This window comes from Phoenix dactylifera, chromosome 2 (assembly GCF_009389715.1).
Source record: "Phoenix dactylifera cultivar Barhee BC4 chromosome 2, palm_55x_up_171113_PBpolish2nd_filt_p, whole genome shotgun sequence".
Classification (NCBI taxonomy): domain Eukaryota; kingdom Viridiplantae; phylum Streptophyta; class Magnoliopsida; order Arecales; family Arecaceae; genus Phoenix; species Phoenix dactylifera.
In genome coordinates, this window is record NC_052393.1 from 19,473,312 (window position 1) to 19,486,728 (window position 13,417).

The 13,417-nt window shown below is 38.9% G+C and overlaps 1 protein-coding gene across 1 annotated transcript; it reads right to left on the reverse strand.

Moving 5' to 3' along the window:
* Positions 1-7,473: 7,473 nt before the first annotated feature.
* On the reverse strand, positions 7,474-12,785 carry LOC103719453 (CDT1-like protein a, chloroplastic). Its single transcript, XM_017845803.3, has 7 exons — positions 12,211-12,785; positions 11,568-11,687; positions 11,204-11,438; positions 10,144-10,836; positions 8,348-8,549; positions 8,171-8,261; positions 7,474-7,909 (listed from the first exon to the last, which is right to left on the reverse strand). The coding sequence occupies exons 1-7, from the start codon at positions 12,582-12,584 to the stop codon at positions 7,852-7,854; spliced, it is 1,773 nt and encodes a 590-aa protein (XP_017701292.2). The 5' UTR covers positions 12,585-12,785; the 3' UTR covers positions 7,474-7,851.
* Between the last annotated feature and the right edge of the window lie 632 nt (positions 12,786-13,417).

Genomic DNA, 13,417 nt, shown 5'->3' on the forward strand with positions numbered 1-13,417 from the left:
GATGATTTTTTTAATAGAGGATTGTGTTAAAGTGTTTTAGAAAATGGAACTCCTACATGGCCTAGTTCTAAATTCTAATAATGCAATGACCAAACATAACTTGAGGAATCCCCATTACCAGTCTCAGAAGAATTATGCCCCAAAAAATCTCACATTATCCACAACCTGCTGGCTGGACCCAGATGTGGAAAAGAAGTATGGGACAATTAATGTGATCTATCTCTCTTGTAAAATGGCATCACATAAATCCACATAAAAGAACATTTTAAATGCATGAGAGCTACTAAAGAGAACAAGAAGATGAGGATCTCAAGTCTCCTTGTTGCTATTCGAGAACCCTGGTTTTTTTTTTTTGGTACAACAGTGGCTCATACCCTACGTATGTGGATGCAGCCAACAAAATCAGAAAACAGCAGAGCAGATAAAGAATCCGGCACTATGTCACGCTCTATCCATACGAAGTCTCCGAAATGATGAGTCGCATAGGAGGCGACCCAATCAGCTGCACCATTTGCTTCCCTGTAGGTGTGTGTGACCTAATAGGAGCCACACTCATGCAGTAAGTAGTTTGCAAATGTCGAGGAGCAGCGGCCTACCCTCACCTGCATGTCCCCAACTCCGGATCCAATCAATCACCGTAGCCGAGTCGCCCTCAAGAATGACCCGATCCGCACCCAGTGTCCATCGGGCATAGGAGATGCCCTCTTAGGCGGCTCTGTAGCAAACACCACCGAGGAGTCGAAAATTCGCTGATTCTCCACTGCCATAAGTCTGAAATCATGATCTATGATGACGAAGCCTGCGCCTCCGCGTTTCCCATCATCGGCCAAACTGCCATCGAAGTTCACCTTCAGAAAGCCAGAGGGTGGGGGCACCCAGGATACGAACACATATCTGGACGTTACAAGAGCAGGATGGGGCCTCCGGATGTCCCTGGCCAATCCGGTAGGTAAACCCTCCGCAGTACTAATAAACTCCATCGCATGCAGTAATGCTCTGGCCGCCACCACCCTTGAGGGCGTGTGGGTACTAAGCTGAGCAGGAGATGTTCATAATTAGTCTAACAACAGCTCAACAACTCGCCTTTGCATACCATCCTTTATAAATAATTATATTTGATAAGTATCAGAAACTTAAAAGTTTAACACAGAAAAGTATATGGAAGAACTTCATAATATAAGTTGAACTCAAACAAAGAAACGGACCTCTACTCTTCAACTCTGTATCTGCTTCATGCTTCCTGCTTTGAAATCAGTTTCTCCGCATGGTTTAATGTTCATCCAAGTCAAGCTAGTCCTCAGAACAAATTAAAGACCTCCTCCGCTCATTACAGACATCTCCATCAATGGTTCAAATTAAAGCTAGTCCTTCAAATCCAACACTACGAGCTTTCTGAACCCACAACACTGACGGCATGAAGAATTTATTCATAAGAATGAACATGCAGTCCTAGTTAGGGAAGCTGCACAACTACAATAAGTGCCACCAATTACTACTGTGAAGCTCCCACCATACTACGCTTTTTAAAGATGAAGTTGCACAGGACTTTGCAATGGCAGCAAAACAAACATTGGCAAAGGACTATTAGTAGTCAAATGTAGGCATCAGTGTTGCTCCCTGTGTTTGAGTGAAAGAACAGATAAGATCTTTACTCCAATATGTGGTAGAAAGAACTAGGCGGTTCGTGTAAGCTGCCAGTTATTCCAGAAGCTTTTCGAAAGATCTATAAGCTTCTAGCAGGATCTGAATTCAGTTTATCCCAACTGAATTCAGTTCATTTCAAACTGTTGTAACTGTTTCCAGTTAATCAACAGTTGAACTTTGGATAATTAGCTATAAATACATACATTGTAAAGTCTTGATGTAATGAATAAGATGATATTCAAACTCTTCTCCCAGTTCACTATCTTCTGAATATTTCACTGTATCAGCATAGTTTCAGTGCCGTGCCAGTAATTTCTAGGAATGTATCAGCTACAGTAAATTCAATACATCTTGTTCAAATCTCTTCATGGTATCAGAGCAGGGATCCAGATCAACTCGTCATGATCCACTGGATCATTAAGATCTACTAATAAGATCAAAAGATCTTAAGGTGTGATTTTTTTTTTTTTCATGTCCTTGAGGTCGGATGACATTGTAGTACTACTCCCTCCTCTTGAGAGTGATTCTATGGCATCACCTGCATCAGTGAATCATCCCAGATCCGATGAAGCATTCCAGTCTTCTGCAGATCAGGTTATATCTCCCAAACTTAAATTCTTGACTTCAAGGATTCAATCCCTTATACCCAATCAACTTACCACTGAAAATTATCTTGTCTGGAAATCCCAAATCACTCGAGTGTTCAAAGCAAGTGGATTTTTTGGGTTTCTAGATGGTTCATCAACTTGTCAACAATCTTCATCTAGTTCTGAATTTGATGCTTGGTTTTTGACCGATCAGTTCTTAGCTGTGGCTTTGAATTCAACCATTTCTTCTTCTATATTACCCTATGTGATTAATCTTGAGCATTGCTATCAAATTTGGGCTGCATTGGACTGTCGTTTAAATTCCTCAACTAGATCTCATGTCATTCAATTAAAGAATGAGCTTCACAATATTCGGAAGCAAGATCTATCAATGCAGCAGTATTTAAATGAAATCAAGACTAAGGTAGATGCTGTTGCAGCAGCTGGATCCAAGTTAGATACGGAGGATGTGGTGCTATATGTTTTGAATGGACTTCCAGCTGCTTATGATTCCTTTTCTACTGCCATTAGAACTCGGTCATCAGCTATTTCTTTGGATGAACTCTATGCCCTGTTAAGTAGTGAAGAGATTATCTTGACTAACAAGGACAAACAACAGTCCTCTGTCGACTCTGCTTTTGCACTATTTTCAATTCGTGGCAGAGGTCGTGGGCGTTTTTCCTTCACCAACCGAGGACGAGGCAGGTCAAGAACATCCGGATGGCCTTTTCCAGGTCGAAATAGAGATCAGCGAAATTTCTTGGAATGTCAAATTTGTAGTAAACGAGGTCATTCTGCTGTAAACTGTTGGCACAGGATGGATGCCAATTACAGTAGCCCAGGTTGGCCACGCATGGATTCTTCTTCCAATGTATCATCAGCAACTCCTCCTCAGGCTTTTCTAGCAAATTCAACTTCTCAAGCTTCATCTAGAGGTTCTTCTACATCAACAAGAACTGGGGATTGGATCATTGACAGTGGCGCTACGGCACATATGACACCTGAGCAATCAGTTCTTCATCACCCTATTTCCTACAGTGGGTCTGAACAAGTAGCACTTGGAAATGGAGCTTCTATTCCTATTCATCATCTGGGTTCTGGTATCCTTCCTACACCATCTCATTCCTTCAAACTATCTCATCTTCTTCATGCTCCACAAATCTCTCATAATCTCTTATCAGTCTATAAACTAGCAGCTGACAATCACTGTGTGCTTATTTTTGATTCGGATGGTTGTACTATTAAGGACAAGTACACCAACAAGACTTTGTTTCAGGGACGTTGCAGTGAAGGACTTTATAGAATTCCTTTCACCTTTGTTCCATCATCGGTCTCAGCTTCTTCAGCTCCAAATGCATTCTTTGCTTCAAACCCGTCTTCCTCCATCTGGCATCAGCGGCTTGGACATCCGGCTGCCTCTGTGCTTTCCACATTGTCTACTCATATTCAGCCATTTTCTTCTTCAACTTCTTCGTCTGTCTGTCCAACCTGCAGCATGGCAAAGAGTCATAAGCTTCCTTTCAAATCAAGTACCACAGCATCAACAAAGCCTCTGGAACTCATACATTCTGACGTTTGGGGACCGTCACCTGTTGCATCTTCAGGAGGTATTCGTTACTATGTGCTCTTTGTTGATGATTTTACTCATTTTTGTTGGGTTTATCCTCTTCGATGTAAGTCGGATGTCTTTCAGCATTTCTTGCAATTCAAATCCATAGTTGAAAATCAGTTTTCCTCTACTATTAAAGTGTTTCGGTCTGATGGAGGGGGTGAGTTTAACAATGCAAGATTTTAAAGTCTTTTTTCCCAAGCTGGTATTGTACATCAAATGTCCTCACCATATACTCCTGAACAAAATGGCATGGCTGAGAGAAAGCATCGCCATCTCTTGGAAGTTGTTCGCAGTCTTCTTATTCATGCCTCTCTTCCTTCCAAATTCTGGGTTGAAGCACTTTTGACTGCCACTTATCTTATCAATCGTCTGCCTACACCACTATTGAAGAACAAATCTCCTTTTGAACTTTTGTTTCATCGTGTTCCTGACTACAGTTTTTTAAAAGTATTTGGATGCCAATGTTTTCCTTGGCTTCGGCCACAAGCATTGAATAAATTCTCTCCACGATCTACTCCGTGTGTTTTCATTGGCTATTCTACACAACATAAAGGATATCGATGTTTTAACTTGCAATCAGGGAAAGTTTTCATTTCTCGGCATGTTGAATTTCATGAGGCTGTGTTTCCATTTTCTCAACAGACTTCACTTTCCTCGTCTCAGACCACATCTCTTCCTTATTCTGTTTTTATTCCATTCTCACATTCTTCCGAATCATCTTCAAAGTCTTCTACTTTACATCCCACAGCACCTTCACAGACATCTTCTGTTCTTGTTCCTGCTTCCCAGACTTCTTCTTCTACTTCACTATCATCTTCTCCTTTACTGCCTTCTTCTCCAAAGCCTGCTCGCCATCCTATGGTCACTCGTTTTCAGACTGGTTCCCTTAAACCTCGGCGCATTTTGTCTTTACTTAGCACTGCACCTATTCCAGCTGAGCCCTCTTGCTATTCTACTGCTATTACTGATCCTCGTTGGCGTGCTGCCATGTCACAAGAATTCAGTGCTTTAATTGATCAGCAAACTTGGGAGTTGGTTCCTAGGTGTTCTTCACAACATGTTCTTGGCTGTCGTTGGATTTTTCGGATCAAACGGCATTCTGATGGTTCCTTGGCCCGATACAAAGCCCGTGTTGTGGCACAAGGATTTAAACAAGAATATGGCGTTGATTTCACAGAAACCTTCAGTCCTGTGGCCAAGTTTCCAACAATTCGAGTATTTCTTTCTCTTGCATTAACTTCCGGCTGGGATATTCGTCAATTGGATGTTTCAAATGCTTTTTTGCATGGTAAACTGGATGATCAAGTGTTTATGGAATAGCCCAAGGGTTTTGTTGATCCTCAGTATCCGGATCATGTTTGTCGTCTTAAGAAGGCGATCTATGGTTTAAAGCAAGCCCCACGCCAATGGTTTGCTACGTTCACTAGTTTTCTCATTGAGCAGGGTTTTCAGAGCAGTTCAGCTGATCCTTCTCTTTTGTTTTTCAAACGTGATGGTGTTGTTCTATATCTCTTGGTTTATGTCGATGATATTCTGCTTACTGGTAACAATACCAGTGCTATGTCTTCTCTTTTTCTTCAGCTGCAAGGTAGATTCAAAATGAAAGATCTTGGTTCCTGTTCTCATTTCCTGGGCATCACAACAACCTTTACTGCTAATGGTGTTTATCTTAGTCAGGCTACCTATGCAACTGCTTTATTAAACCGGGCTGGGATGCTGACTTGCAAGCCAGTTTCTTCTCCGCTGCCACTTAAGCTTGAAGCCTTCTGTCAGCCTGATGTTCTGTTTCATTCCCCTGAGTTGTATCGAAGTTTGGCAGGTTCTCTTCAATATTTAACAGTCACACGTCCTGACATTTCCTATGCTGTCAATTACCTATGCCAGTTCATGCATTCTCCAAAGATCTCTCATTTTCAGCTGCTAAAGAGGGTGCTTCGGTATATTAAAGGAACCTTGCATCATTCTCTTCATTTTCAGTCTGGTCCTCTGGTTCTCTCTGCATTTTGTGATTCAGACTGGGCTGGCGATTCAATTGATCGTCGTTCTACCTCCGGTTTTTGTATCTTTTTGGGCTCTAATTTGATTTCTTGGTGTGCCAAGAAACAGCCGACTGTTGCTCGCTCGTCTACTGAGGCTGAGTACAGGGCCTTGGCTCTCGCTGCTTCTGAGTTAATTTGGCTACGTCGACTACTTCGTGAGCTTGGAATTTCAATTGATACACCTACTGAGATTTATTGTGACAACATTTCTGCCATTGCTCTTGCTTCAAATCCTGTATTTCATGCAAGAACGAAGCATATCGAAGTCGACTATCATTTTATCAGGGAGAAGGTGCTTTCCAAAGAACTTCATATTGCTCATGTCTCTAGTGCTGATCAAACGGCAGATATTTTCACCAAATCTCTCACTGCTAGAAGGCATTCGCTCCTCTGTTCCAAGCTGCAGGTCTCTTCCCTACCTTCAGCTTGAAGGGGGGTGTAAGCTGCCAGTTATTCCAGAAGCTTTTCGAAAGATCTATAAGCTTCTAGCAGGATCTGAATTCAGTTTATCCCAACTGAATTCGGTTCATTTCAAACTGTTGTAACTGTTTCCAGTTAATCAACAGTTGAACTTTGGATAATTAGCTATAAATACATACATTGTAAAGTCTTAATGTAATGAATAAGATGATATTCAAACTCTTCTCCCAGTTCACTGTCTTCTGAATATTTCACTGTATCAGCATAGTTTCAGTGCCGTGCCAGTAATTTCTAGGAATGTATCAGCTACAGTAAATTCAATACATCTTCTTCAAATCTCTTCAGTTCGCATGATTAGAAAAACATAAAAAAGGCGACATTTTACTGGATGATGGATATCTTAGTATCAGATAATTTAGGCAGAAATGCTGGGACCAGCAAGATCCGTCTCCATGCACTGCTTATGTTCTCTTACACGATTCACGAATATAATCGATCTACAAGAATGAAGGTTCCCGTGTTATGTTTCTAGACACCTCTTGAGATAACGAAAAAATCCAAGAAAGAATGTCAAAAGTATAAGGCCCAAGCACCACATACGTATATGAAGCAGGGTTAATGCAAAATTCAATAGAATTCATGGATCATGGAAGATAATAGCCTAAAAAATTAGACGTTTCTTTCTCCTGAAAAAGAAAATGCAAGAAAAGTCTCAAGTGGAGAAGACAAAGAATCAGCTAAGATCTGAAATTTTGAGTTCGCCCACATGCAGATAGAAAATATTGGAACTGAAGTGCCAAGAAACACCTGTGCAACCATGAAGTGTGTCGCCATACGCAAAGTTAGCTGGAACTGAGCCAAAAAGTGTCCTGCACACAAGGTTACCTGGAAGTCTGGAACTGTACCATGATATCTAAGTGCTGCAAAGGCAGACAAATTATCTCATAGCTAAGAGATGTTGGCAAGGAATACATGTAAACAGAAAGCCATCCAGAAAGAGATGTACTATTTAAATACATAATGACAAATATTGGTTTGAATGTTAATAATCCATTCAGGTGATCATCTTGGGATGAAACAGTAGGATCACAGATACAACAGTCTATTTGATCATCTTGGGCTGAAATGGTAGGATCATAGATACAACAGTAAGGTTTTTGTAGAATTAATCTTCCCATGAAACAAAATTTTCAAAAATAATTTTCCATTGAAGCAGGAACTCTTTACAAAACAATGGTGAAGAGGTACAAATGTAAGATGAGTATTTCTGCAGCAATTAAGCACTAGTAGTCTAGTACCAAGCTAGCTTTCCCTAAAGCTTGCTCTCAGTACTATAATGAGCAAAAAAAAAAAATACACATAACACCCAATTTGTCGGAGAGGAGAGCCATCATCAACACCACTGTTAGTGAGCATTGCACGAATTTTTCAGGTAGCATATGACTGGAAGCTCTTTCGAAAGTCCTTTCGCTCCTTGCAGTGCATTTAAAAGTAAATTGGTCTATGCTAATGAAGGCCTCATGATCTACTGGATTTCAGGTGCACCTTCTTACTGAACTTCTGCTAGTCTTTGTCGAATCTCTTCTGGACTAGTTATCTTGTTGACACTGAAGAAAACAAAATCAATGAGATCAATCAGCCTTGGTTTGGAATGGCTGAGAATCTTTACACAAATTACTTTTCAAAAGTATCTTCAATGAGTGAAGCAAATTCTTTCAGTAAGTCATCTGAACTTGGTTATCAATTTTGATAGCCTCAACGAAATGCTTACTAATGGCAAACTGGATCACCTGCTTCTATAAAAAGCATATAATGCAGAGCAAAAAAATAAAAAAAATAAAAACATATCTAAGCATTCATGAACTCACCAACAAAGAATGTCTCCACTGGATGCTTTCTTTTCCGAGATCCAATCTGGAACTAGTTCTAGCAACAATTCCAACTGTTCTTCAACTTCACCTGCAAATGCAGAATTATTTATTTTCAGATTTACTTAGATAGATTATTACTTATGAGATATTTAAAACAATCTTATTTGGCAATACCTCTATCTGCTATTTTACAATGACTTGCAATTATCTTGTAAATAAGCTCTTGCTTCGTCATCACAGATCGGTTAGCTGACTGAAATATAAGCAAAATCCCGTCAAAAATATTGGGCAAGCATGCTATTAATTTTTGTCGTCTCATTGCATTGGCAACACCAGCCTCTTTCTCCTCCAGTGCTCTCTTCTCCTTCTCCCTTATCTGCAAAGAGCTATTAGGTTAAAACTTCATCCTAGCACAGATATAGTGCATTAATTATAAGTTCATAGGCTACAATGATCCAGAGGAAGTTAGCAAATTAAGACATCGGTCACATATTCATGCACTTAAATAAACATAATTTCCTATAATTTTGGAGAACCATGCAAAGAGATATATTTGAATCAATTCACCTGCATACATACATACATACATACATACATATATACAGACCTACATATACATACATACATACATACATACACATACATACATACATATATATACATATATAGATATATACACACACACATGCATGCATGCATGCATGTATATATGTATATATATATATATATATATATGGATTGATAACCTACTCTCTGTTATGGTAGGTTATCAATCTACCCATTTTTCATTGGACAAAAGATACCCTTACTTTTTATAACTCTTAAGGGTATTTTATGTCTTTTTACAATCTCACATTAACTCACCCTCTCAACCCCCCAATTAATTATCTCTCTCTCTCATATACATACATATAGATGTATATGTATGTATATACATACATATATAGATGTATATGTATGTACATATATATACATATACATATAGATGTATGTATATATAGATAGATATATGTATGTATATATACGTACGTATATGCATATATATATATATATAAATGTACATGTATACATATATACATACATACATACATACACACACACATATATACACCGGAGAGAGAAAGAGAGAGAGGGAGAGAGTATTAATTGGGGGGGTTGAGAGGGTGAATTAATGTGGGATTGTAAAAAGACATAAATACCCTTAAGAGTTATAAAAAGTAAGGGTATTTTTTGTCTACGAAAAAATGGGTAGATTGATAACCTACCATAATAGAGAGTAGGTTATCAATCCCCATATATATATATATATATATATATATATATATATATATATATATATATATATATATATATATATGTATGTATGTATGTATGTATGTATGTATGTATGTATGTATGTACATTCATATGTACATATATACGTACGAACATACATATGCACGTAAGAATGTGCATATGTATGTTCGTACGTATATACATACATACATACATACATACATACATACATACATACATATATATATATATATATATATATATATATATATATATATATATATATATATGAAACAAAGAGATGCTGTCAGACATTTAAAAAAAATTAATAAATCAGGCCGTCCAACAAGTTTTACCTGAAAACCCACTCTGTCTGTTAAAGAGACAAACTGTGTTGCTAAACGCAAACATAAAGTGTGGAGTAGCAAATGAAAGAGGGACTTTGACCAAAACAAAACTAACTATACATAACGAATGAATCAAGTCAATTTCAAAGAAGTGCAAGGAGTAAAAGAAGAAAAAATCATCTACATGAAAATATGCACCCACACACACACACACTCTACATATTATGAAGACAATTGAAAACAAGATCATAAAGATCATGGTCTACTAAGTGTATATAAATCTCTTTCAAGAAGTTTTTAAGCATCTCAAGATATAAATTCAATTGTGAATGATAGAAAAAGGCTTACAGATTGCAATAGAGTCTCTGGCAGAAAACTGAGGACATCATCATCAAGTGACAAACGTCTGCTTCCATTATCCTCATCTACTGCTTTTGTATTCTTTGTTGGAGTTGTAAATAACTTGGTGCGGGCTGATCGTTTCACTGACTTCTTCGGTGGTGGGGTGTCATAACCCATGGCTGGGCGAGATCTCTTTGATGTTTGAATTTCCGGTGTAGTAGTCATCAGCCTGGCTGGAGTAGAAATAAGTTTTGCAGGAGTTCCCTCTAAATTATTTAAATCCTTTGAAGAACAGTTATCAGGCTTCAATTTTTCAGCGTCCTCTTTGTCAGTTCCATTGTTGCCAGATAAAGCTAATAAAATGGGGGAACTAATCAAGGACTTCTTATATACAGGTGGCTTCGAAGAGAATTTTATAGGAGATGGAGCAACAAAGACAGGAGAATCATCCTTAAGAGAAGGCTTGTTAAAGCTTATGAGAGATGTTTTCTCTGCATCAGGTATGGGAATTTTTTGAGAGAACCGCCTTTGAAAAGATCCAGATATGTGAGAGAGCACTGCAAATTGCTGCTGGGAAGGTGTGCTTGATGAAGGTTCCAGAATTGTTGAATTGCTGGAGCCTCTGGCAACTTGTGGAAGTATGGTTTGCTTTGCTTGACTGAATGGATGTGGCAGTTGTTCCTCCGGAATATCATCTCCCTGGTAGGCAAAAGAAGCAGTTAACAGTGTCCTTCCACCACAGAACAAATAATACAAAATCAAAATTAACTAGAAAATATGTATTAATGATAAAATATTAAATAATCGCAAAAGGTTACAACCCTCAATTTTTAGAAGTCCCAAAAAGATCATAAAATTCGCAAATCAAAATCTTTTAAACCTGAATCCCAAGTGCAGCTGAATAAAATGACAAAGGAACAGAACTTTAATTCTAAGTCAACTGAAGACATTCAGAGATCTTATACTACAAATATGTAGCTTCAGACATGACACTCTTTTTCTTTTGTTTTTTTTTTATAAAACCCGTTAAAGTTGTAATTAGTATAGCTTAAAAAAAATTTCGTACCTCTGGGTGTCCTTTGAAAAACTCCACAAGCCTTTCTCTGAAAATTTTTCTCATGATTGAGTATCCGCTGTCATCTTTCTGCTTCACACTGTTAGCTATTGCCTCTACCTGGAGAGTAACTTGAAGCTCTGGCTTCATACAGCAAGTAGTCTCATCATGGGAAAGCACTTTCTTGATCAAAACGGCTTCAGGCATTATGTACTTTAGTTGTGCTAAATGCCCATAAGTAAATCTCCTGAATATAGAGATTAGAGAAATTTCAATCACTAAAACAGAGAATTCTTAGATACCCAATTCGCTTAATAACTGAGCAAGAAGGTAAAAGTTAACAGAACATGGTAAATTGAAAAGAAGAAAGGAGTACCGCTCGGTCAAATGCTGAATACTGGTGCAGATGTTGGAAAATGTTGACATGGTTCCTTTCAGTCGGAGCAATCGAATTGAGCTCTCCATGCAATTAAAGAACTCACACAATATCTCATATCTGATCGCCAACAAATTAATTTAACTTTAGAGCAGGAACTATAAATTCGAATAAATCAACACAATTTTAAACAGATTGAGGGGTCATGAAGGACTTCAAATTTTAAAAAAAATCAAGAAAAAAAGGAAAAAGTCAGCAAAGTAATCAAACGATAGTTCAAAAAACCTGTTAAATAACCAAATCATATATTAAAAAGGGGTCATAAGAGGCCGCAAATAAAAAAAAATGATTGTAACAAAATAAAAAAGTTGAATCTTACATTTATGCCTTTTCTCCGGGGGAAAAAATGAATTTTTGCAACAGATCATTATCGATCATAGGGAGAAAGATCAGAACTTTTTTCCTTTCTTTTTGGAGAGAGAGAGAAAAATCAAAATTTATACATAATCATCCCAAATCCCAAATGTCCATTTAAACTGACTTAATAATATAATAAAAGGAAGATCTTTTCTTTTGCTATATATTAATCACTGATCCATAAACCATCTCAACAAACCCTAGATTCCAAGAGCGGAGGACTTACTTTTCTGAAAGTTTGACATGGGTTTTAGCCTTCGATGGTTTAGAAATCGAACCAACCCCTGAGCCGGCCCCCAGATGCTCCTCAATGGACAGGAGATCACCATCGGATCGAAGGAGATCGGACCGACCCGCGGATCTCTGAAGGCCAAGGGCGACGTTCTTCACCTCCTTCACCGACAAGGCCACGCTCCGGTTCCTGGCCCGCTGCAGAAGCTGCACCGGCTTCTCCGGCGTCCAGATCTGGTCGGGAGGGGCAGCCTTGGAGGGCGACAGGGCGGCGGCCGCCGGCGGGAGGGATTTGATCGGAGAGCAAGGAGATGAGGAGGGCTTCTTATCAGTAGAGGTCGAGAGCTCGGATGTGGTAAGGGATTCCATGGAGATGGAGGAGGAGAGGAATGGGGAAGAAGGGAGCGATAGATTCGAGCGGCGGAAAGGTGAATGAGGGTGAATAAAAGGGGAAAGGGAGGGAGAGCGCCGTAACGTTCCATTTTGGCGGGAATGGGGAGAATGGCGGGAAACGCCAGCGGTGTGGCCGCGTGGCAGGAGCCGATTGCCGGCCGGATATTCCGAGGAAACGAATCCTGGGACTCAAGCGAGAATTTGTGGTATGGGACGCTGAAAAGGGACCAAAAGGGAGACTAATGCTTGGTGTTGCAGGAGTGGCCGTATAACCGTCAATTGCTGACAGCCATGCATGTACTTGGATTCCATCGTCACTTGCCACGACTAATAGATCAAGTTCAATTCTGGTTGGAGAACATTCCAAAAAGGTAGAGTGAGTATATAGTAGAAAACTAGGTTACCCTTAGTTAGGAGTTTGGTTATGAAACAAAAATGAAAATAAATGGCCCTCATTTCATTTATTTGGTGAGAAAAAGTTATATTCTTATTCCAATTCCGAGGGAATGGGATATCCCAATTCTTCAAAATCCAATAATAACTCTTTCGTAGCGTTCAAATTATATTCTAGTTTTGATTCCAATCATGAACCAAACATGCCAGGAAAGATGATCATTTCGACTATCACTTTAATCTATTCTGATTTCAATTCTAATCACCAACCGAATCCGTCTTTAGTATCCTTATTAATAAGATAATTTATGAACATGGTCATCCGGCCATCCACTATCTTGTGCCATGCATTAAAGGACTTTTGCTAGATATGAAATGTACGAGCAGTTGGGATTTGTGGTTTGCTTTTAATAAGC